Raw genomic sequence first — 24342 nt, forward strand, 5'->3', positions numbered from 1 at the left:
TGTTTGGGCTCAATTCGCCAGGCCCTTCACCTCTCACAGCTTAGCCTTAATCTGCATTTAACCGAGGCCCGGAAAAGACAGGAGTGATTATCACCACGTTCTATGCTCAGAAGTCTTTATTTAATAATTTGTTTTAATGTGTTCTCCTCTTTTTAGTATGTCATTTAGGTGACAGAGTCAGAGGTTAGTTTTTCTGGGGGGTTTTTTCTTAAGAGGATAAACAAATACTCCGAGACTCGGAGACAACAGCTAATTTTAGTATTTGAGAATTCCCCTATTGTGTTGTATCCAAGGGGTTTTCACAGTAGAGTTGCAGTCACAATTGGTTGGGGTTTTAGGTCAAGAGTTGATGTAAATGTCTTAGAGTAGCCAGAAAGTTCGGTACGCTTGTATATGTTAAATTAACTGATCAAACTTTATCATTCTAAGCAGGCAAATCATTCACTGGTGCATGTATCACAATGCAATTTCTGCTCTCTGTGACATATTTTTTTTTCTTTCTTTATTCTATATTCTGTATTCTTCTTTCTAAATTTTCCAGCTCTTAGATTAATTACATTCCTCGTAGTGGTCCCGTTCTCCTCACTTCCTCTTTCATTTACTGTCACATTCTGGAAACCTGCAGGCACACTCTCACTCACACGCACACGCACAGACACACACTCGCACACTCACATGCACATAGACACATACCATCTCCTCTCCCCCTCTGGCCCCGTATGTAGTCCCAGTGATTGGATGAATAAGTTGTGCCATCCCATATGGTGGGCTGTCCCGCTGTATCTGATCAGAGCAGTGAATGAAGGAGCCCACGAGTCACCACCGGTTTGTTCTGCCGCACTTGTCACGCTCCGCTGTCGCATACTTCCCTCTCTCCCTCCGTCCATCCTGCCAGCCAACAGACGCCATGCCTTTTTAACTCTCTCACCCTGTCGTTCACTGTCTCCCTCTCTCATACACATTGCAAGCTCACTCTCTCGCGTGTCCCCACATGCTTGTCCTTCTTTTTTTCTCTCTCTCTCTTTCCGTCGCGCTCCCTATCTCTCTTTTCTTCCTCCCTCTCTACCTCCCCAGATGAGGTAAAGTCAGAATCCGAGCCCTGTTCACTGACAGCCTAAACGTCACTGTGTTCCCCCAGCTCCGTACTTCCTTCACAGTCACTGCCAACATCATTGTCATTTATAAACATTTTATAGCAGCTCTGTAGGGTAATGGCTAATTTCTCCCACCACACAGCTCTTCATTAAAAGTTGATTTTCTGTCAAAATGTGTCCCGATCAAATTAGCTGTAGCTACTTGGACGACTTTGGTTTACCTCGGCATGTGTGCCTAAGTCGCTCTGTTGTATCCACAGTGTGCAAGTTCTATTTTTAATCAGCAAAGATGTTCTTGTATTTGCTTGAAAGGAGCTAGTTTGATTTTATCTACTTTACATCTCTGTCTCCGTCTTCGGTATTTATCACTGTATGTCTGTGCATCCTGATCTTGTACTCTTGTACCTGTCTTGTGTCTTTTATTTGTTCTAATGCAGCTGCACACACACAAAATTGCACGCATTCACACAGACTTCCATTCCCAGGCGGAAATGATTGATGGCAGAGGGATAAGGTGCAAGGAAGCCTAGTGAGATTCATCAATTTGGTCTAGAGTGTGTGTGATGGTCAGCGACAGGAGGCCAGTGCTCAAGCTACTTAGATGCTGGTTGTGTTGTTCAATATTGGGAAAATCAATGCATATCCAACAGGTTCATTGGTCCACACATGCTCATATGAGCACCGGGGGTAAAAATAACCCCTCATTTCAAGAGTTCTGACTTCTATTCACTCCTGTTTCCCAATAACACGAAAAAGCCTTTTCATGTTTGGCTATTTCTTCCCTTCCTCGATGTCTCCACCCTCCCTCCTCTTCCTAACATTCTCTAGTTTTCTTGCTTTTATTTATGTTCCTTTCTTCTTCAGTATTATTTTTCTGAAAGGGAAAATCAATACACTCTCTTTTTCAGCTGTGAGACTGGTAAACACTGGCAATAAGTGTGGAGTGGTATTCCTGTTCAAATTCCCAGCCTTGCTTCTTTTTTTTTTCTCATCTGAGTTAGTGTAAGTGTGTGTGCACACGCTATATGTCTAATTATCTACTTTTGTCATGTCACCACAAAGGAGTCGGTAGGTCCTGGAGTGGCTAACACAGATGTCAGGAGCTAATCATCGTCATGGAGTGGCAGCACTAGCGATAGTGTTAGCGGTGTCTGAATTACTGCTCTCAGAGGTGGTGGCTGCCTCACCATCATTAGCACTGCCATTACATAGATTGGTGAAGGAGGGGTGCCGAGGCCCTGGCAGGAGACCAGCCGAGTGTTCCTCAGGCTGGCAAGGTTATCCAGGGTGTGCAGTCTGCCTCCACCACCCATCCCCCTCGTCCCCCTCCTTCTCCTCCAAGACTTGGCTTCAGCCAGCAGAAAAGCTTGAGGTTAGTTGTGTGTGTGTGTGTGTGTGTGTGTGTGTGTGAGGGGAGGTCGGAGTTATTAGTCCAAAATCTCGCCTAGGGCGCCAAATGCCAGCCCTGGAGGCAGTGAGCAGTCATTCTAGTAAGACTGCTGTCGCTTCTATCAAGCTACTCAACCTTTCATGAATGAAGAGTGACCCATTCGTCCTGTCTTCTGTTACATGACTGTACACTCACGCAGTCCCTAGAGGTCTAATGTTACACCCTCACCCTATAGCGTTACATGGTTAACGTAGGTGAAGGGACTCTTAATTGATGCTGACGCCTACCTACTATGGTATACATGACTCCTCTCAAAAGCATTGCATCTAAGTACAGTTCAGAGTGAATGCTTTAAATTTGTGTGTGCCTGTGTGAGAGTGAGAGAGAGAATAAGGCATGGCTCTCTATGGAGTAGATGACAGCATGGATATGGGAATTAGCCAGCGCAAATCCATGCAAAGCTACATCAAGAACGGGGGCTGGAGTGGATAAGGTTCACCTTGCCAACAACATGACATTTTCCACCAGTAATAATGCAGGCTTTAATTCGGCTCTGAGGAGCATCTGGTGCAGATTGGACATAGTTGCTCTTTAGCGTCAATCCATGAATGATACGCCTTCTATTTATATCTCACTCCACTGTGATAATAGTGCCTAGTCAGTTGATGCGATGGACCTTTATTTAAATAAGATGCACAGTATGTGGATTTGCCTTAGAAGTGTGTGACAAGAATAGCCAAGGGAGGCAGGGAAGGAGTCTATGTGTGTGCATGCACGTCTGGGTGTGTGTGTACGTTTTTGCACACATGCATGCATATGTGCATGCACCTGACTTTGTTTGTGTCCATATGTATGTGTGCATACATGTGTATGTGTCTGTGCATGTGTGTGCGTGTGACGCCCGGTTGTGTGTCGTCGGGGGCCACTGAGGAGGAGCATGTTAACCAGAGGAGCAGCCGGTCCACCAGATGTTCCTATTCCCACTAGACTTGTCACAAGTGGACCTTTACTTCTCTTCCTGCAGTACACACATGCACATGCACACACACACACACACACACACACACACACACACACACACACACACACACACACACACAGACTTGCTGCAGGAGACTATGGTATGTGAACAGTAACACTGTATGGAAGCTAGTGGTAGTGCTGTTACCATTGTAGATTTGCATAGATATTGTACAATGAGAATCTTCTTCAAATGGAGTAGTGAATAACCTGTAAACCCATCTGTCTTCAATGATAAAAATGTTTCCCACCACAAGTATTTCCGATAGTGTCCTTACAATATCTCAAGCTTTTCCTCGCAGTGCTCAAGTGTCTGTTGTAAATGTGAGGCTGAGTATTCTCAAACTCACAAAGCATTCAGCGCATTCTCAAAATCTCTGAGGCATTAACCATGTTCTTTGTGTGAAACGGTCTCTCACTAAGCTGAGCACACAGATCAGCACGTCTTTGGCCACTCTTCCCAATTCCAGTGGTTTATTTACTCCCCTGTGCTTGTGCTAGTAGACTCATTTTCATCTTCATATACTATGGTTGGGTGCCTGTCATGGTGCCATGATCCCAGGTAGAGGATGTGACCAGTTGGAAATGTCATGAGAAAGGTCGAGACCATCACTGCAGCCCAATTCAGCAGGCTGATTTATGAGGTTCTAGAATGAAAGATAGTGAGGGGCTAGTGGAACTAGCAGGCCCCTATAGGCACCCCAAAGGTCACCTAACTTCATTTCAATTAGGCCTAGGGGAGGCCAGGTAAATGGCTTGCTGGTAGCAACTTATTTGAGTGTGGAGACAGTGGATTTACTTGTAATGACGTTATGTTTATGGGGATTAAGATAAGGCTAATCAGTGGAACAGAATGGCTATGTTAACATAATATTGATTGTATAGATTAAGAAAGAGAGGCCCAATGAAATCCTCATTCTGATACCAAGGTGAATTCCATAGCGTGGCACGAATACTGTATATTTCTTATTATTTACAGAGGAAAAATGCAAGTCTCAGTGCCTCCTCCACTCACTATCAATCACATTGAATTGCGCCTGCATTCAATCCCATCAATTCACGTCTCACTGCCTTCTGTTTGACACAAGCTAAACAAACGTTCTGATTAGCCAACAAATCTCTGGAGATGGTGACATTTTAAAGAACAAATGGCTTGACATTTTAAATATATAAGGTGAAGTTTAACCCCACACCCAGCTCTCCTCATCCCACACCTCCCCAGCCTTACATATGCGTCAAACAGCAACCCACACAAGTGTTCAAAATGAGTCACAAATTGCCAGCAAATGATTTCCTGCTCAGAGGGAATAACAGGGTCCCCGCTCTGCCTTTGATTCAGGCTCTTTTTGTGTCCTTTTGTTTACCCATGCTGTCTAGCAGCCGCTCTGCTGGAATCCCTATTGATAGCTCCCTGACTGGGGGGCTGGGTTGCGACGCAGCGCTGAGGGGGTAGTGTGTGCCGTTTGTGGTTGTGTAGCATATGAACATGTGAGAGTGGATCTGTGTGCCATTTGCTGTATATCGTAATGGGTATTTATGTTAGTTTTTGTGCTTTTATTGTATCTGTCATCGTGTGCCGTGTGAGACAATGTTGTGTCTCCACACATGCCATTGAGTTACCTGGTGTGTGTGTGTGTGTGTGTGTGTGTGTGTGTGTGTGTGTGTGTGTCTGTGTGCGTGCGTGCAGGCATGTGTTTGTGTGTGTCGGGAGGGTGATGTGGCATAGAGGTCACTTCTGTCAGATCCAATGTCCAGGCCCATGCTGTGATGTGAAGGGCACTGTCAAGAGACGGCCACGAGGCAGCACAGGTACAGCTGCCCTCAGTGCTCTTTTCCCCTGTTACGCACACACACATACACACACACACACGCATACACACACACACACACACACACACACACACACACACACACACACACACATTGGCTGGGATACCCAGACAAACACACCCATACTCCCTGTAAACTGACACACTGTGGTGGAAAGCCCCCCAGGGTGAAAGCCCCAGGATTGTGCAGGCTCTTCAAAACAAACGCTACCGCCTACTTGTTGACTATCTGATAGCTGGTGACTAGCTATGTGATGCTTCTTGGAACTGGGAAAATAGAAACTCATGTTTACAGCCACATATCAAGTTTTGGGAAAGTTGAGGTTTAGAGCTTTAGCTGTCAGAAAAAATCACAACAAATGGGCTCTGCAAATTGCAGTTGTCTGACAGACTTGAATTTTGTCAAAATAGATATTGATAGGGTAAAAAAAATTGCAGAGTTACATGAAACGTACAAGTTGTCATATCATTGTCAGACTGTAAATGGCAACTCAAAACATAAGCTGTTAAATGGTCTGCAAGAGTTTCTATCACTCCAGGCAGCCAAAAAAGCAATTTCAATGTCCAAAACTAACCATTTTGAGGTTTAATTTATGGGTAGATGGAAAAAGAATTCAGTTATATATATACTTGTAAGATAAGATTTATGACTTAGAAAGTAAAGATACACACAATAAACTCTCATCTCTTTCTCAAATCCATCAGTGCTCAGAGGCCATTTAAGAAACCTGATTTGGCCTCATCTGCTTCCAAAAAAACCCTGTGTCTTTCTCTCTTTAAGACTGCTCGCTCCACCTCTATCATATTGCAGAATCTCACTGAAACTCTTCCCTTTCTCCAGGAGTAAATTATATAGTCAGATGTTCAATCAGCCTGTTTAAGTGTGTGAGAAGAAAGCATTAGCAAGGTCATGGAGGGATTAATTCAGTGGAATAGAGGAGGAAGAATGAACAGTAAATTCAGCCAGCGTATAATACAGCCCACAGTTGAACATGTAAGACATGCTTGTGTCCTCCTGGATGTGCTGGTGTTGATGGACAGGAGACGGGGTGTGTGTGTGTGTGTGTGTGTGTATGTGTGTGTCATGGTGTGTGTGTCTATGCATCTGTCTCTCTCTTTGTGTCTCTTTGCCATTCTCTTTCTGTGGCTGCTCTCAGGCTATCCCCCTCCAGTGTACACTATGTCCACACAGGGGGAGGGCAGCTCTGAAACTTTAATGCTAATTGATCCCAGTGAAGGAGTGTGGACACAGGTGTGTTGCCGCAGGCCCTGGCTCTGACATAGACAGACAAGGGATTCTGGGTAACAGTGGGGCTACTGGGGCCACAGCACAAAGTGCCACTAGCCGGGGCACCACTGACCTAGTTCTTTTCTAATCAGCACAGGTTTGATGTGCCCAGGTTGCGCACGCACGTGCATGCTTGTGTGTGTGTGTGTGTGTGTGTGATGTGCACATCAGTCAGAGAGAGAAAGAGTATAAGAGAAAGTAGCAAAGAACTCACAGTTTAATGCACCTCTGTGTGTGTGTGTGTGTGTGTGTGTGTGCGTGTGTGTGTGTGTGTGTGCGTGTGCATGTGTGTGCGTGCAACTACAAGTTTGAGTTGTATATGTGTGTTAGTTTTTGAACAAGTATGGTAATTGTGAGCTTTTGAGCCTCGGGAAAACCCACATCCAAATCGGACTCAAGCTGCTGTGTAACTCCCAGATTTATCACTCTGAGTTTGCAGTCTTGATTGTGTGGGTGCGGGTGGGTGGATGCATGTACAGTATCTGTGCTTGTGTGTTGGTCTGGATGGAAAAGAGACTTAGTACTGCCAACAAGCAGGTGTGGGGATTAGGTGTGATCCCTTCTCATATTCTCAGTAGTATATCTTATTTGATGGCTTTTCTGCCATGTAAATCTCATCAAAAACTAGCTAACAATAGCACCACGTTAACAGACGCCCAAGCATCTGGCGAGCCATCCACTCTGAATGTTCAAACTGCTGTGAACAACCTGTCTCCAGGAAGAGAGAAAATAAGTGGGAAGGAAAAAGAAACTTGAGGAGTTTGTGTGTGTTTGTGTGTGCGTGTCTGTGTCTGTGCAAGAGAGAGAGAGAGAGAGAGAGAGAGAGAGAGAGAGATGGAAAGCGAATGTTGATAGCCTCATAAATCATGGAACAGATAGTGCTGTATCTTAACCAGTGTTGAGCCAGGTGACGACATGATGATCTGAATGTGCCTCTACCTCTGTTGTCTCACCTACCTCCATTGACTTTGTTCCCTCGATTCAGCTCACAGATAGAGAAAGATAAAGAGAGAGAGAGAGAGACAGAGGGAGAGAGAGAGGAGAGAGAGAACTTTGGCCGGTACAACGCCCCATTAAAGTGTGATGAGTGGCCTCAGTGAGAGCTCTGTGTACAGCACTTTATTCAGGAATGATCACTTATTTATAGGCGTTGGAATCGTGTTGTTTGCTTGTTTTATTGAAAACCTTGCGGGTAAAGTGGTGGCGGGCCGCCTGGCATGTGAGCGCCACATCTCTGGAGGGCATCCCTGCAGAAAAATCTTCCTCCTTGATGAATAAGTGAAGGGGACAGATTAATTTTTCATTCACACGAAATCCATTGTCGCTTGAGATGTCTGGTCTGAGGGCATGTGTCGTCAACCCGCATGCGGTTGCAAACAACCTAACCTTCCTCAGGTGCTACCACCATACATATAAGCACACATATTCACAAATTCACACAGACATGCAGAAACCCACCCACACACTATTCCAGTTGTGGATACCGTGGAGCTGTGATAGACAGTGACTGTCAGACATAGTTAAGGAAGATGAATGCATATGCATTTACTTTACCAGAGAACTGCAACTGAGCTTATCACTCATGGCACAGACGCATCTACAACCATGTTTGGGAAGGTGAATAAATTACCATCTGTCTATCAAAGTTTTTTTCACCTTTTGCTGTAAAATAAAATCAAATTTCTTGAGAGTAGCATCATAACAAAAACTTTAAAGGAAACATTGACAGGATTTTGATGAATGTCGATGAATTTCAAGGAAATTTTGAGGAATTTAAGTTATGCTATATGTAAGGGTTATAGGGAATTACATTACTGTTGCTTTTTGAGAGAATGTGTGTATATGTTCCGACTCTACTACCTTTACTGTAACTCCAAACCAAAGCCAAAACTCACATTGACAGCCACGCTGGTGGTGCACAAGCAAAACATGAAGGTAGCAAAGTGTGGCCCATCACTGGAAGGGTTGTGGTATTTTGTGTACATGAGGGAGCATCTCTCAGTATGAATGATTTATAGCGAGAGAGAAAGAAAAAAAGTCTGTCTGGAAGCCCCCCCCCCCCCTCGCCTCCCTCCCACCCATGTGAACAGAGGGGAGCATCTTATCTTCGCATGGCCAAATGGGTCTGATGGTGATGGCGTTGAGGAAAGAGGATGGGTGCTCGCTCGCTAAGCCCTCTATGATCTCCACCACCACTCTTTTCAGCGCTCTGGGACACATCAAAAGAGGGATTAATAAATAAATAACAGACAACACCATGTTTTATTTACTTTGGTAAGGCATCAGTGGTGAGGGGTCCAAGAGAGTTCTGAGATTGGATGGGGGTTTGGGTTGTTGGTGGTGAACTTGAAGAAGCTGGATAGACTAACCAGCTGCAGATTCTTTGAGCAAAACTGTTTAACTGTTTGTCTGCAATATGTTAATTACTCTGAATGTTGATCACACAGAGTCAAATAGATTATATAATGAGCGTGTGTACTATAGTACAGCATGTTTACAGTGAGAAAGAGATGCGATGAGGAAGAGATCCCACTCTTTACTTGCTGCACTATGCAACTCACTCACTGCTGCACTGCTACTGCTTTACTACTACTCTACCAATGAAAAGAAGAAATTATTTTTTTTATGTTTTTTAGCCTTTTTAGCCATCAACAGGCACAATGAATGATTCCGCTGACAGATGATGGAATGTTTTATCTACACCTATTCTATTCTACTTCACAATATTTGAAAAGGAGATGTTTGGTGGCAGACAGCGATGTTACCCCTGCATGGGTACTGGGATTGATACACAGACTGTAAATTATTGGTCCAAGAGGCACCTCAGGCTACTTCTTTGTAAATACTATTTATCCGGCGTTGACATAAATCTAACAATATTCCTGGAGATGGGGCTTTAGCCATGTTTTTTCTACTGTTTTTGTTTACACTGAGGAAGTTGCAGTGCTTCTTTAACATGGCACCAACAGATGTTTATTTCCATAACCCCCTTCTTGAGGTGAATGCAAGCTGTTTTTATAGGCTGGCTTGTTTTATAAGTATCAAAACTGTCACTATGATGCTGAGATTCCACTTGTCAGGTATTATCTCCACATCTCAAATGGATTAGTGTGTGTGTGTGTGTGTGTGTGTGTCCTCGCGCCACTGTGTGCATGCTCACGTCGGTGTGTGCGCGTGTGTGTAATTGTGCGCACATGTGCTGCCAAACTTATTTGTGTTTCTGAGGATATGTTTCTGAGCATTATGCACCTGTGAGCGTGTGTGTGTGTTTGTGTGTCATCTTGAGTGCACTGTGAAGGTGTCATTGTGGAGCGTAGCCCCTGTAAGCTGTCAGACAGTGAGAGATGCTGCACCTCTAAAGGGCATGCTTTCTGGGCCTCTCCTGTCTATTATAAGCCCTGCAACACTCATCAGGGCTGTTGCAGTGCACCCCCATGTCCCTCAAGGAACCGCAGAGAGAAGCCACCTTTCTAACTAGGAGAGCCCTTGCTTCTAAACTTCACATACCCTTGTCTTCCGTTTTGACATGATAAACGCAAGCGGCAGTAATGAGGCGTCGGGTTGTCAGGGCATCCATTTTGTTTTGCACAAATCTGAGTAGAAGCAAAGAATCCTAGCCCTTCCTCCATTTTGAGACACATAGCACCTTCTCCCTCCAGCTCCAGCTCCTTGCTGAGGCCAGGGGTTAACACCTCATAATGGCATCCTCACTTCACCTTGTGATTTATTCTCAATAAATTAGACCCCCCCACCCCCAACCCCATGTCACGTCCTCTGCGCATATGCATATGTGTCAGTTTTCCCTCAGTCGGAGGTGGGGGGGCTTATCGGAAATGATTTATTGGACACGCCTCCGCTTTGATAACACTCAGACGTGATGACACTGCGGAAGGTAGCGGCTAGCAGCTAAGATAGACTGTAGTGGGGCTAGCCAAAGATTGAGATGTGTCCCTATCTCACCATCTGTAACAGTCACGCCAGGCATCGTCGGAAACAGATCGCCTTGATACCAGCCACATCAAATCTCCAGTTTGCCAAGCAAATAGAATAAAACAATCTATCGATCTTGCCCCGCCTCCCTGTGTATCAACACAATCCATCTGTGTTTATCAGGCTATCTGGCTTCCTATCTTTTGTTGTCTGCAGGCGAGCATTCTTTTCTTTTCTTCTTTTATTTTCTTCCTTCCTCCTCCCGCATTTGTTTGGTGATCCATCAGCCTATTTACCTTATCATGCTGCCAAACCATCCATTTACGCTCCCATCTGTCTGTCAAACTATATCTTAGCTTCCATTTGTCTAACTATCTCTCCGTCTACTCATTCGCCTGTCAATCATCTGGGGTGCCTTGGCTGGCACAGGTTCCAGGCTCTCTGGCTGACGCTGTCTCTGACCTCCTCGACTCAGCAGACCGCAGGATAAAGTAATTAGACTCCTATCACCTCGTCAAAAGTTTCACACTGTATGTGGATATAATTAACTACCATGTAATTACAGTAGTAAAGTTATGTTGACACGTAGATAAATATATGGGAAGGGATAATGGATTATTTATAGTGGAAGGATGACCCATTTTGATATATGGAATGGTGTTTGCTGAATTTGTTTCAGTGGACATGCAAAATGTAGATAGAACACCTGCTGTTTAGACTACATCCTATGATAGAGCTCATACAAAATATGTTTATGCAAAATGTTATCTGTGATCTAGATAGCTCCTACCACAGCATCCAAGCTGAAGCAGGTCAGTGCCTTGGCTCGGTCCAGTCCAGATCAAGCCTCAATGGAGCGAGCCAGACACTGATGTCCATGTAGTCAGGGGGTCGGGCCTCCCGCAGAGGCCCAATCAGTCTTGTAGGATCAGCGGCTGGCCCCCCTCAGGCGCCTGTGTGCCTTGGCCTGATGGATTACTCGCTCTCCTGGCTCTCCTGCCTCTACCACAGGCCCCATCTGTGTTCACCCTGGCTCCAGTCTGCCTTGTGGTCACAGTCTTAGGCTGCTGATGAAGCCCCCCCATACTCCAGCCTACTGTACTGTGGTATCACCATTAGCCTCCAAGCATAGTATATATTTCAGTGTTGTTAGCTTATATACACCAGCATTGTAAGCAAAACAAGGCGTTAATGTCAGAGTGCAGCAGGAAATGCTCCTGATGACTCCACTGTTGTGACTAAGCAATGTCTAAGTGTAGCAGGTAAACTTGAACAGTAGGCAAACAGGTGGGCAGGGCTTTATAGTTTCAGGAGTTTACGCACTCTTGAGGATATATTTTTTTCCTTCATGGTTATATTTGAGTTGAAGCCTGCTTCCTGAAACTTGACTGCTGAGAGGACGATCATGAATGGGAGTTATGCCTCAGGCACTGATCGATCGCAGAAGTGTTTTCATCTAACTCTTCATTGGGGTTGTGTGTGCCTCCGCTGCATTCCAGTATGCCAAGAGGCATTGTTCTGTGGCTGAGGAATCTAGTCCAGGGGAGATATTAAGGGGATTTTTGAAACTGAGGGCCCCAATGAGAAATCAGTGCTACCAGTAGTCTGTCAAGCTTGTTGTTTTCAATCAAAAATCAAACAAATGTAAGCCAAGCTTTAGAGGAGAAGGAGAAAGTTGGATTATTTTTCTTTTGAGATTACCACACAGATATAGATTCACACAGTGCAAACAGTATACACACACACACACACACACACACACACACACACACACACAAAAAACCTCTTTTCTTCTCCCCTGCTGTTTTGTCCCTGGTAGAAACCTGTCAAAGCTTCCCCACTGAGGAGATAAACTAGTACTTTTCTTCCCTCTAAAAATAAGCATTTGTTTATGGACATGTGTAGTGATTTCCTGCTCTCCTCCAACATATTCTGTGCCAAGCTGTCAGGAGACATTACTCTCAGACCAAGCTCCCTTTTCAATGGGGTGGTCGGAGGGGGGTTGGGTTGGGGGGGGGGGGCATGTTTTACAATGAGAGTGTGTGTGTAGGAACATGAGAGAGAGAAAGAGATGACATGTATGTACAGTATGTTTTGAAACTGTGTTAGGGGCTGACATCAGAGTACTGAGGAGAGAGATGTAATGGGGGTGGGTGGAAATGAGGAGAAAAAGCAAAATAAGCGAGGAAAGCACGGCCAGTAGCAAAAAAATCTGTCGTGATGCCAGTGTTTTTTTGTGAGGGTATACGGCCCACTTTTTTGTTGAAGGGAGCCTGGAACCTAAATGGAGTCCTTGGAGGGGGATTTGTGACTGGAGTTTGGGGGAAAGAATGGCTATATCACTATCTGGGTCACTCACCGGTATTACCAAGCATGCACATCACAGGACCCATTGAGATAGAGAGGGGTGATAGAGGCATGGAAAGATTAACCACATCCGTGCACTGTCAAAATCCATTCCTCGTGTTATGACCTCCCTGCTCTCTGTTCGGCTATCCTTGTTACTGTTTATCTCAACAGACTGTCAGATTAGACTCACTTTGGCTCCAAATTCTGTATACAAACTGTCATGTGGGAATGCAAACTTGTATACATGCATGCCAAACCTGAATACTATCTGAATTAGTGTCCATTTCAAATTGAAATACAACGTTAGTGGTTAGGTTGCTTCCTCGTGGTGGCCTTGGTGTTTTGAGTTTGACAAGTGTCCTGCCTTTAAATATTGATACTAATGTCAATAATAGCAAGGGAATAAGATTAAATAAATAAAAGGAGAAGAGAGTGAGAGAAAAATATGGAGAGAAAAAGAGAGACGAGGGAGCCAGAGAAAAAGAAAGAGAGCCAGAGAGAAAGACAGTGTGAGAGAGAGAGAGTGAGACAGAAAGAGAGAGAAGGAGGAATTTCAGCATCTTGCCTCAGCATGTTTATCCAGGCCTGTCTTAAGCGTTTCCCTCTGTCATGCCATTCTGATCCCCTCTGCCTGCCATGGCATTCTGAGAAAACACACCAAAACACATCACGCACCAGATTGCAGCCCCCTCGCCCTCAGATCTCCTGACTTTCGTGCACTCCTCTCATTTAGATGACACTACTAATCCACACTAAAATACTTACTTCTAGGCTCATTTTGTTGTTTGATGGTGTATTTTTCTTATTTTTGCTGATAACTGGCCGAAAGTATCACATTGAGATATTTCCAATGGTGTTTGAAAGCAGAAAATTGTTCCTGTAAACATCAGGTTTTGGAGTCAGTCCCTCACAATCAAAGAGCAACAGACTTCTTCTAGAGTCGACATTTTGCACCAATATTCAACTATCATACAGGCAGAAATGCATCGTAGAAGAGGCAGTGGGACCAATTTCTCCTCAGACAGTAGCCCCAGTAGACCAAAATGCAACGCAGCCACAAGACATGTTGCATTTTGAGTGAGAGGTGCAGCCAGGATCATAGACATGCCCCAGTATTCACAAACTAGTTGGCTAGCTAGCTATATTTATATGCCCATACACCTGCCTTTGATTGAAAGCTCATGCCCCTTCTCTGGGGATTGTTGAAGACATTCTGGGAAATATAGGAAATCAGTTACTGAAGTAGAAGTAGATGAGGCACGTTGAAGGAAAGTGGGTACACCAAAACAGTAAATTACAACACTTCATCACAAAATAACTCCTGGAATGCATTGAACATCACAGATTGATGATACTGTATGTATGTATATATATAGTGTAAGAGTATCCAAGGGATTTTTCCTTTACGACCACATCCATACAGCTTGTGTACACTGTACAAGATGTTATATAACGCATCAACCCAAACAGTGAAAAGCTCTGTGTAAGTCCTCAAGTTTTGTTCAACAAAATTAGATTTTTTCCTGTTTGTTTGTGTGTGTATGTGTGTGTGTTTGTATGAATGTATATGAGTGTGGATGTCATAATTCAGTTATACACTACTTTAACACTAATCTAAGTTATTTTCCTTGTGAATGGAATTGCAAGGCATAGATAAATCAGTAGTGACGGCAATACTACATTTGCTAGTAGTGATACTCATATAATCTTCTCTCATTAGTGTGAGACAGTGATTGATCTTGTAACATTTAATGCAGGAGCTGAGAGAAAGCAGTCGGTGCTTTTAATCCTTTAATCTTCGACAATGCATTGGTGTGTATACATTTCAGATGCTTGTTATAAATCAACCAGGGTCTAGTTAGATCAGATTGCAAAGGGTCACTGACACCCTTTCTTCTTTGACCTGCCACCCTTGTCTCACCACCACCACCACCACCCCCAATCCTCCACCTCGCTTTTTTTCCCCGGCTCTCCAGAACTGAACTCATCTTTTTCTCAGTCGCGCTGTTTTTTTTTCCTCCTCCTGCTCCTTGTTCGGGGTGATTACTCTTACCCTTGAACGAGGGGCTGTGTTTGCCACGACTGTAGTTTTGCGCTACCCGGCCCATAACTTTCAGTTGGAAGAAATAGCTTCTCTACCTCTGCATCCCATTTATACACCGTATCTTGTTTCTGTGTAGGGAGTTCCATTACTCTGTAGCTTGGAGCCTGGCAGAGGGAAAGAGGGAAGGGAGGCGGAGGAGGAGATGAAAAGAGGTGATAGAAGGTCTCTCTCTGTTGCGGCTGTTGCTGTTGCTAGCGCTGCAGACGCTCTCCCCTGTTAGACAGTGAGGGCAAACACAACATGCTGATGCGCAGCGAGCAGAGATTTAATCACCTTTATTGTGTTTTATCTCATCAAAATTTGAAGTGCAGAGCGAGTGGCAGAGAGAGAATTAGACGGAGTGAGCGACCTGTCAGAGAAGCCGTGCCATTGCTCACTTGTTTGAGCACAAGGAGGAGTGAACGCACGATTTAGAAAGATGTCGTATGTGCAGCCCCAGTCCTGCCATATCATGCATCCTCTGTGCATTCTGTGGCTATTGACACAGGTGATTGGTGGTGATTGGTGATTATGTGAACTGGGCCTTGATGAATGTGAATGCCATGTTTAGATGTTGGCCCAGTGTCGGATGCTACCCAGACGATATTTAACTAACATAGCGTAATCCCTCCAACAGTCTTCCTGTTTATACTGGCCAATGAGAGGGAATTCCTCAAAGGATCCAGTGCTGAAAGCTTTTGATGGATGAATGGTAGCTTTCTCTTTCATTCGGATCACAAGGCCCGATGATGATGTAATTCCATGTAATTAGCCATAGATGACAGTAACACAAAAGTCATTATGATGTTTAATCTCTTTTGGGGAATGCACCAGGGACACTATGGCCCTATCGCTCCATCATAACATGGAATGACATTTCACTCGAGGCCTTCCAAACAATCAGGAGAAGGTTGGGGTTGACTGTGCCGGCTTAAGGCCCCCGCTTTAGCTGTTTAGTAATCTTTGCGACCTCTCCTCCTATTACCCTTGTCTTATTCAGAGCCTCTCCCTCGTGGCAGGGATCATCATGATATACATTCGGGGATATGCTGTTTGTGTGTGTGTGTGTGTGCGCGTGCGTGAGTGTGTGTGAGCAATGGAGAGCGCATGCGTGTGTGTGTGTCATTTCTCTCAGTACATTGCTTGAACACTCAAGCAACAGTGTGTGTGTGTGTGTGTGTGTGTGAATGTGTGTGCAGCTACTCCCCCCACCTTCACCGCCCGCCACCCTCACCTAAATCCCTGGTGCGTTTAGAAACACTTGAGAAACAATGCCAGTTAGCATTTAATTAAGTTCTGGAGTGTTAACATCTCCCTGCTGTAACATGGAATACCTGCTCTTCTTTTGTCAATTTCTTCTCCTGTTCTTGTGCTCCTCTGTGCCGCCTACTGTAACTCGGAAAGATGTCGCCTCTGGGAGAAGCAGGTAAAGAAGCCATCAAAACCAATGCCAGTAGAAAGAGTTGTAATCAGTGCTGGAAACACCCTAGAATTTAGAATTTGACTTTAGTGTGGATCTCTGCTTTCTCTCCCCTCTCTCTCTCTCTCTCTCTCTCTCTCTCTCTCTCTCTCTCTCTCTCTCTCTCTCTTTCTCTTCCTGTGTGTGTGTGTGTGTGTGTGTGTGAAGCATTCAATTCAGTAGTGGCTAGCAGTAATGCTTCTCTCCCAGTAGAAATGGTTGCTGTTTGTTCAATTGTTGTGATAGATTGATGTGGGGTGGGAAAAGATGGGCTTTTATGCACCTGAAGGTAGGAACAGAAAAGTCTTTATGAGAAGCAAATGGCTCAGCGTTCAAGGATCCTCTCTTTTGCTGGACATTTTTTTTCTCTCTTTTTGCCAGGTCTTTGACGAAAGCTTTCCCATGTATTCAGCCTGTTAAGCAAGATGCAATTACCCCCAAAATGGCAGTTTTTCATCTGTCGTTCCACAAAAGATGCCCAGTATTTGCCGAATAGCATTGTTCCTTTAGAGTTTCAACAAGTGGTCACACTAATGGCTTGCACTGTTTTCAATTTATACAGCATTCAAAATGGCCACAACTTCAAATCACAAAGCAAACAACAGCGTGCTGGCTAGTCCACACAGATGCCAAAGGGATTCAATGCCAAAAATCTTCATTTTTATAGATCTGTTTGTTTTTTTTAGCGTGTTTCTGTGTGTCTTTTATGATTTTGTTCATCCCTCGATTCCTATACAGCCTTTGTGGTCAACGCCAGTATTTCTCCTCTTTTCTTTTATCTCTATTCCCTCTTTCTTTCCATCCTATTTGCAGTAATATGCAGCCCAAACTGACCCCATATAAAAGACAGAAGGTCTGCATTCTCCAAACTCTGGCTTTTCATGCTCTTCTGATGGACTGGGGGTTAGAGAGGACTGCTTGTCCAGAAATTAGGTCACAGCAATTGGGCCTGCAAATGATTGGCAGGAATAGGACATGGATGTTTTGACACCCCTACGTTTCTTTTTTTTTCTTTTTTTTTTTCAATTCTATCCTTTGTTTCTTTTTTTCTCTTTTGTGTACCATGGTTGCTCGTTTTGAAAGGAGAGAAGGTGTGCAGGCCCTGCCCACAGTGTGGAGCACAGCCAGTGGATGGAAAATACAGTGCATGTATAAGTACTGATGATGCAGAGCCATTTTTGGAGACGCTGCCAGAACATGTCAGGTTCATACAGTGGTATGAACAGATCACCTACATGAACCCATGTTAAACAAAAAGAAGCAGGGAATACAGTACCTTTCTACAGGATCTGCAATATCTTGATCTGTTTTGCTTTCTCTCTTTCTGTCTTTCTGCTCCTTCCCTCCCTCTTCCTCCCTCTCTCCTCCTGTGCACCATCTGCATGATGCTTTGCATCCAATCTGAGGAAAGAGTGCTCTCTGTTCTCCACTGCGGTGGGAGTCCTTGTGGAGTGTGTGTACAAGCCTGTGTGTGTGTGTGTGTATGAGTGTGCGTGTGTGTGTGTTCATAGCCATCACAGTCACTCTCAGCTCATTACCTGACATGATGGATGGAGCTGGTGCCATTAAACAACGCCCAGCCCAGGACGCCTGGCACCCTACAGCTGGCACTGAGTAATGGGCATGGTGGTGGCGCCACGCTTGGAAATACCAGGGAGTCCTGTGTGGGTGTGCCTGCAGTCATCTCCATGGCTATGCTTCCTGGTTCTGTCCAACCCCACCTGCCACCTGGCTGCCCGGCAGATGCCATGGGCATTTCTAGGCAGGCATGGTTGGATAGCATGGGAGGAAGTGTTTGTATGACTCTGTCATAGAATTGGCATCAGAGCAAATCCAAAGTGTTACTGGACTTGCAGACTGACCATAAAGCCAAAGTAAAACATTCAGTGACACCAACCATCAAGGTGTATGGTTATAGGTTTATAGCAGCCACTTTTAACTTTTGGATTTTAATTTTTGGATGTGAGCGAAGTGAGTGGATTTTTATTTTCCAGCAAAGAAGTTCAGGATCCTAACGTTTCACCCTATATAATTTCACACACAATCGTTCTGAAGCAGTCCAAAAATACTGTATCACCCCCCACCATCCCCTCCCTGCAAACCCCCCCCCCCCCCCCAGCACACACACACACACACACACACACACACACATTAACTTTCTTTGAGCGTTTGTTCACTGTGTACTATGTGCGCATATACTCATTCATTATTCCGCTGTGTTCCCTTGTGTTTAGGCCTGCTTTGTGTGTGTGTCTGTGTGTGTGTGTGTGTGTGTGTGTGTGTGTGCGTGCGTGCGTGCATTTAGATTGTCCTCTCCGCATATGCTGTCTCTGATGTGAGAATAGGTTGAGGGGCTCTTGAGTGGGAGCCCGGATCAGGAGCTCAATGGAGTTACTATGACACCAGACACAAGCACCTCCACTCCAGCAGTTTCTTCTGTTTCTCCACCCTCCCCTGCTGCTCTCCCCTCAATCAGCCCAGATTTGCTTCATGTTGTTTCTCCTCTTCTCTCCCTCCCTTTTCCCTGCCTCCCTCAGTTTCTCTATACACTCTTTCATTTAGTTGAGCTTCTGTTTGCCACTGTGGATCAATTTAACAACACGTTCTTGTTCTTTCTTACTCTCTCTCACTGCTTCTTTTCATTCTTTTTTTTTTTTTTTCATTTTTGAACAGACAACCGCCGTGCAGTCCTGGAAAGGTCTCGGTCACGCCACAACGCAAATCCCCAAGCTCGATGATCGCCCGCGCCTACCATAAGACGCTAGATAAGTGCCAAAGAGGCCTGCGAGGTGGAGACCTGGAAGACATCTAAAGGAGGGACAGTCCACTCCTCAGTGTGGCGCACACAAACACACACATACACACACACAAAAGCACTCATACACATGCACACGCACACACACACACCACAAGGTTTTTGGAACAAAAAGGCCTAATAAAGCCACACAGAACAGAGGAGAGGAATCTACTACAGTACATCACACACAGGACATTTATTGGTCATGCTGTTTGTCTGACGCCTTACATATTTATTCATTACTTGCTCACCGCTCTACATGTTCATGTCCTGTCTACAGATGGGGTTGAAAAGGAGGAGGGGAAAAAATATATTTTTCACATTTTTTATGTTTTTTGCTGTTTAAACTGAAAATCCAATTAGTTTCTTGCAATATATCTGCCACAAGCCTTCTAATACAATCCCTTTTTATTGATAAAAATACTACATACCACATGCGGTTTTGTTTGAAAATGAAAATGAAACATGCGTAGTGTTGTAGAAAATAGACATTCCGCCGAGAGGGACTGCACCATTATGTATGCTTATCAGCCAGAAGAATTTTACTAACTAATCATACAGTACATGTAACACAGGGGCAGCAGGCCGGCTGTCCTTCAACTGGAGGATGTGGAGGACGTCGTCATTCATACACCCTGCTGACGTGTCCTTGAGCAAGTCACTGAATTGAGCAGCTCCAGAGACACTGAATTTCCATTCGGGCATCAATGAAATATCATATTATTTTGTATTACTATTATTATTGCCAATCCTTTTCTTGAACCAACATCCACACAATTTCTGTCACCATAGATGTAGTATATGTACCATAAAACAAGTCCAGATTAATCATTTCATTACATTACATATCCCACAATGCCACAAGAGCTGCACCCTGTCTATGCGAATACTTGATAGGATGTGACTCATGGATCTGGAGAGTATGTGACTGTAATCTCTGTCTTGACAAGATACATTTTATTTATTGTTCTGTCTTGCTAATGCCTTAGGGTGCTGAGATATGTCCCAAGGTCTCCTTTGCTGCTCATATGAGAAGCCGACATACTGTATTTCTAAATGCATATACGGTACTTGCCTGCAATTTCAGCTAGCAGCAGCGGGCATCAGAGTAATTAGAGTTAACGTCAAGCTGAGAACTTTCCAGAGGTCACTCATTTTCCATTTTGAACCATTTTACATTCAGATTATACAAAGACATTACAACGGATTTAATTTGAATCTGTTTCTATCTATATATTTCCTTTTTAGACGAAGGCGCTATGAAAGGCCCCATTTCTTGATGGAACCTTTGGGGTTATAGCTAAGTGTTTCACAGCTGTTTGACTAACACTTTACTTCTCACCTGCTCAGGCTTTCACCAATAAAATAAACGCACAGGGGTTAGGGGTCAAGCACAAAATAATAGAAACTACGCTGTAAGCTTTGTGCCTGTATACAGACCCATTGTCAAACAGTTTTTTCCTCTTCACGTTCAGTATTTATTCATATATTCATGCCTAGGGCAGGCTTGTCCCCTCAATGCCTAAGCAGTAAGCAGATGCTACAAAAAACAACCATTTCATCCACATGGAGAGTGGGTATAGCCAGTGGAAATAGACTGAGGGGCAAAGTAGACAAGATGGTGGCTGTCTTAGCAAGTGAGTCTCCACACACCCTCCAATTCCCCACTGCTAATGGCATAAGTGACCCTTTTACCATAACGTGATTTGCTTCAGTAATACCATAACTCTGCTCTAGGCTCTCTCTGTGTGTGTGTGTGTGTGTGTGTGTGTGTGTGTGTGTGTGTGTGTGTGTGTGTGTGTGTGTGTGTGTGTGTGTGTGTGTGTGTGTGTGTGTGTGTGTGTGTGTGTGTGTGTGTGTGTGTGCGTGTGCCAAGCCAACCCAATAATCGGAACAGGAACCCAGGCAAAATAGGATTCAGTGTGCTTGACTCTTGGGCTGAATAGATCGAGAGTTTTCATTTAAACAATCTGCCACTGCTGCTTGTGATGTGTCTGTTTCCCGATGCCTCTTCTCCTAGCCCGCATGCTTCTAAAAATGCAATTTTACACATCATCTCGGCTCAAGGTGCATCCATAATGCCCTGAGAAGTCTGCATATTCAGGAAGACAATAATTCTAGTCTGAATATATGGTTCAAACAGTCACACAGAGAAAGCATACAGAACGAGGTTTTCGCATTAGGGATTCTCCATAGATCGGGCTTTTAAGAATCTGTTGTACACACGAGAGATGGCTCCAGGATATCCGGTGCTGCCAAAGGCGATGATTTGCTTTTGTAATTGCAACTTGCCCTTTGTCCTCTGCGCCATCACACACACAAGAAGCAACGGATAAGATACAATATAAAAATTTTCTGAATACCAATACTCCATCAAACAAACGGCCAGAAGCTCTACTGTGACATCTGGTTTGTTATTTTCACCTTCTGATTGGATGCTCCACATGCAGCCGGGGTAAGAGATGAATCGTGGTTCCTGGTTGACTTTATTACAGTATCTATTTCTCTTTGAATAATTCGACTGACAATTTGTTGCTTCATTATTATTTAATCTAGTGAGGGGTTTTTTTGATGTGCCAAGTTTTTATGAAAAACACAAAACTGTTACCAAACAGCGACTGGATCCTCTGTTTTTTCGTTTTGTATATCAAAGGGAGTACATATCTCTTTTTAGTCAAATCAAACTATGAGTTAAAATTGTACAGAAGTAAAATCTTGATTTCTACGTGTTAGCCATTGTTTAAAAAAGTCATTGATCCAATTAAGGACATTCATAAAGAATAGGAGATTGTGATGTGATTCTAAATGATAGTCATATGACGTTTATCACAAAATTCTCAGACAGCTTTTGTAATATGTAATTCATTTGGTGTCAAATAATTTTTGTAATGATTTCATTGTAGAATGAAATCAGGAGCTAAAAGCTACAGTGTCAGCCATTGTAGAAGTTCCAAGTCATGCATGTGTCCTGCATCTATCCTGCATTATCACTGTAGCAGCTACTACCGCCCATTCCTTTTTGAGCGATGCAAAGTCTAATTGAATAGAAATAATGCATTGCAAAACGTGTAGCAAATGGCCATTCGCTTGACCAAACGGCTGAAAAGTGATCAGAATTCAAATAATTTGTCTTCATGAAAGAAGCTACAGTGCAGCAACCTTACTGGAGTGAGAGAAACTTCTACGATGGCTACATCTTTGCATTGTCCCCATAAGTGATTGTTGTATTTCCCCCGTCTTTTAGGGTAATCAAAAAAAATGTGTGTTTATACAGAGACTAGCAGGAGAGTCTCAGGTGAAAGACCTGTGAACTGTTCCTCCATTTTAGTGTGAAACAGGCCTCTGTGTTTGGGCCTATCCATCCCATTGTCTTTTAGCTAGTAACTAATAAACCAATTATATGACTTGTGCTCATGGTAATTGTGAGAATGAGGAGGCAGGGGTATGAAAAACTGTATCAAAAACTGTAAAGGTGTTGATGGTGATTGGTGGCTAGCTCTTTAATTAAAACAAAATTGCAATGGAACTTCACACTCACTGACGGTGCACTTTACCTCACTATATACTCTGCCAAGACAGAGAAAGAATTGTTTAATTTGAGTTGTTTAATTATGACATTGCCACTAACAGAGTGAATTATTTGCAGAGTGCTATCTTTTGGTAAATAGTTCCCAGCTGCCACATATCCAATTCTTTCCCAATTTGTTAGTACTTACTATTGTGATTTGTGGAAGACCAATTGTTGTTGAATAAACAAGCGATGCTCATAATTGTTGACAAACTCTGTCCAACCATGAGGTTTAAGCTGCCATAGCCCTGCCTACCTTCCTTGTTGTCATTGAGTATGTTTTATTGTCTTAAGAAACATTTATATTTTTAACATCTTTAAGTTTATTTTTATCCTTAAGAAAATGAAAAAAACAAAATGGTTATGCACACTGTCCCTGCATAGAATATGTAATGGAATATCATACTAAATAATAACCACTTTGTTATATAAACTGATTTCTGAAAGATATGTCCTGCATTTTTGTCTTTTTGCATTTACTTATTCACGTGTCAGAGGTATAAAAATCATTCTTTATCTACCTTTGTTTACTATGCTATTCTTTTTTATCTTCACCTGGGGAGGGAATAGTGCTCTATTATTTTGTCAAATACTCAGGTATAAAATTACATCCCCAGTTTACTGTCTGGCAGGACAGAAGATACCTGCCCCACGCTGACTTATGGACAGGGATTGCAGAGAGCTCCAGGTGTTAGCACATGATGGATGGGACAGCTCCTACCTATAAAAGCAACATATTTGGACCTTGGTGTCCCCACTCCTTTATCTTGCACAGTGTCAAAGGCAAAGTGATAATGCTGTCATGTCCAACAGTAGCTTAGGGAAATTAGCATCAAATCAGGAAGGATCCAGATTTTTTTTTTTTTTTTTTTTTGTAATAATTTTTTCACAATCCAAATTTTCTATCTAAACCTAAGTTAGGTGGGGGTGGATTTTTTGCCCAGAGTGATAGGGAAGGATTTCATATGATAACCATTTAAGACCATTTTTGTGAATTTTGTTTTAAAAACCAACCACTATGTTTCCATTGGGTTGAAATAATAATAGTAATAATAATAATAAAACTTGAAAACTTGTCTTATTTTATTGTAGCATAATAAGAATACATGGGAGAACTGATGCTTTCTGATTCTGTGTACATTGTGTGTGTGTTTGTTTGTGTGTGTGCCTGCCTATGTGAGATGTATTGACTCTCCTGTTCCCAGACCCATGTGTTCCTCCCGGCCTGGCTGTCTGCGTCCCAGGAGTGTGTGTCAAATGGCAAGGCAGAGCTGTTCCTGTCCCGGCCCCTTAGCGTTACACCCCCCCCCCCCCCCCCCTTCCCTCCCCTCCAACGGCGTGTTCTCCCTGCGCGTGCCATGTCCCACTTCCCCGCTACAGCATGACATCATAAAATAAGGGTTGACACGGGGAAGTAACCCCTGGCCACAAGGGCCTCTCTTGCTCTCTCCCTGCACACATGCACACACACACAAACACACACACACAGAGACACACAGAGAGACACACAGACCTCCATTCTGCGAATCCTGGGA

The 24342-nt window shown here is 43.8% G+C and overlaps 1 protein-coding gene across 3 annotated transcripts in view; it reads left to right on the top strand.

The window, feature by feature from the left end:
- Positions 1 to 23240, top strand: part of LOC139662620 (protein diaphanous homolog 2-like) — a 66660-nt gene extending 43420 nt beyond the window's left edge. For 2 of the 3 annotated variants that reach the window (XM_071541321.1, XM_071541322.1), the window contains one exon: positions 19116 to 23240. In XM_071541321.1, coding sequence (XP_071397422.1) covers positions 19116 to 19180 — 65 coding nt within the window. In that variant the 3' untranslated portion in view covers positions 19181 to 23240. Of the gene's footprint in view, positions 1 to 2156; positions 2236 to 19115 lie in introns of those variants that run through there. The other variant, XM_071541323.1, reaches the window with a different exon arrangement.
- The last annotated feature ends 1102 nt before the right edge of the window (positions 23241 to 24342 follow it).

The sequence above is a fragment of the Centroberyx affinis genome, unplaced genomic scaffold (assembly GCF_046629955.1).
Source record: "Centroberyx affinis isolate AG114_WGS23_722 - 3 ecotype Tasmania unplaced genomic scaffold, CSIRO-AGI_Caff_v1 ptg003852l_1, whole genome shotgun sequence".
NCBI classification, from domain to species: domain Eukaryota; kingdom Metazoa; phylum Chordata; class Actinopteri; order Beryciformes; family Berycidae; genus Centroberyx; species Centroberyx affinis.